The sequence below is a fragment of the Carlito syrichta genome, unplaced genomic scaffold, assembly GCF_000164805.1.
Source record: "Carlito syrichta isolate Samal-C Ts95f unplaced genomic scaffold, Tarsius_syrichta-2.0.1 Scaffold263577, whole genome shotgun sequence".
NCBI classification, from domain to species: Eukaryota; Metazoa; Chordata; class Mammalia; order Primates; family Tarsiidae; genus Carlito; species Carlito syrichta.
In genome coordinates, this window is record NW_007207673.1 from 114,167 (window position 1) to 114,482 (window position 316).

Consider the following 316-nt stretch of genomic DNA (forward strand, 5'->3'; position numbering starts at 1 on the left):
AGGCCGCGGGTACATGTCCCCCGAGAAGCCGAGCCTCATCTGCCCGTTGACCACGTTGGGCGACGCGTGGCCCGCCGCCTGCTCGTGAAGCCCAGGGAAGAGGAGGTGGCCCGCGGCGTCCGTGTGGCCGTGTGGGCCCCCGAAGCCCCCGGCGGAAGCAGCGAAGAGGCTGTGCTGAGCGCTGGCTGCCGCCGCCGCGTCGCCGAAGCCCCGGTTGCGGAACAGAAAGTCCCGCGTGGAGTTGAAGGCTGCGCTGGAATAGGAGCCGACGTGGCCCGGGTGGTGGTGGTGGCCCAGGGCCGCGGCCGCCGCGTAG

At 72.8% G+C, this 316-nt stretch overlaps 1 protein-coding gene across 1 annotated transcript in view; it reads right to left on the minus strand.

The window, feature by feature from the left end:
* The window catches only part of LOC103254035 (zinc finger protein ZIC 1), a 7,643-nt gene that overhangs the window by 3,496 nt on the left and 3,831 nt on the right, over positions 1 to 316 (minus strand). Inside the window, exon 4 of the mRNA XM_008052208.2 lies at positions 3 to 316. Coding sequence (XP_008050399.2) covers positions 3 to 316 — 314 coding nt within the window. The remainder of the gene's footprint in view (positions 1 to 2) is intronic.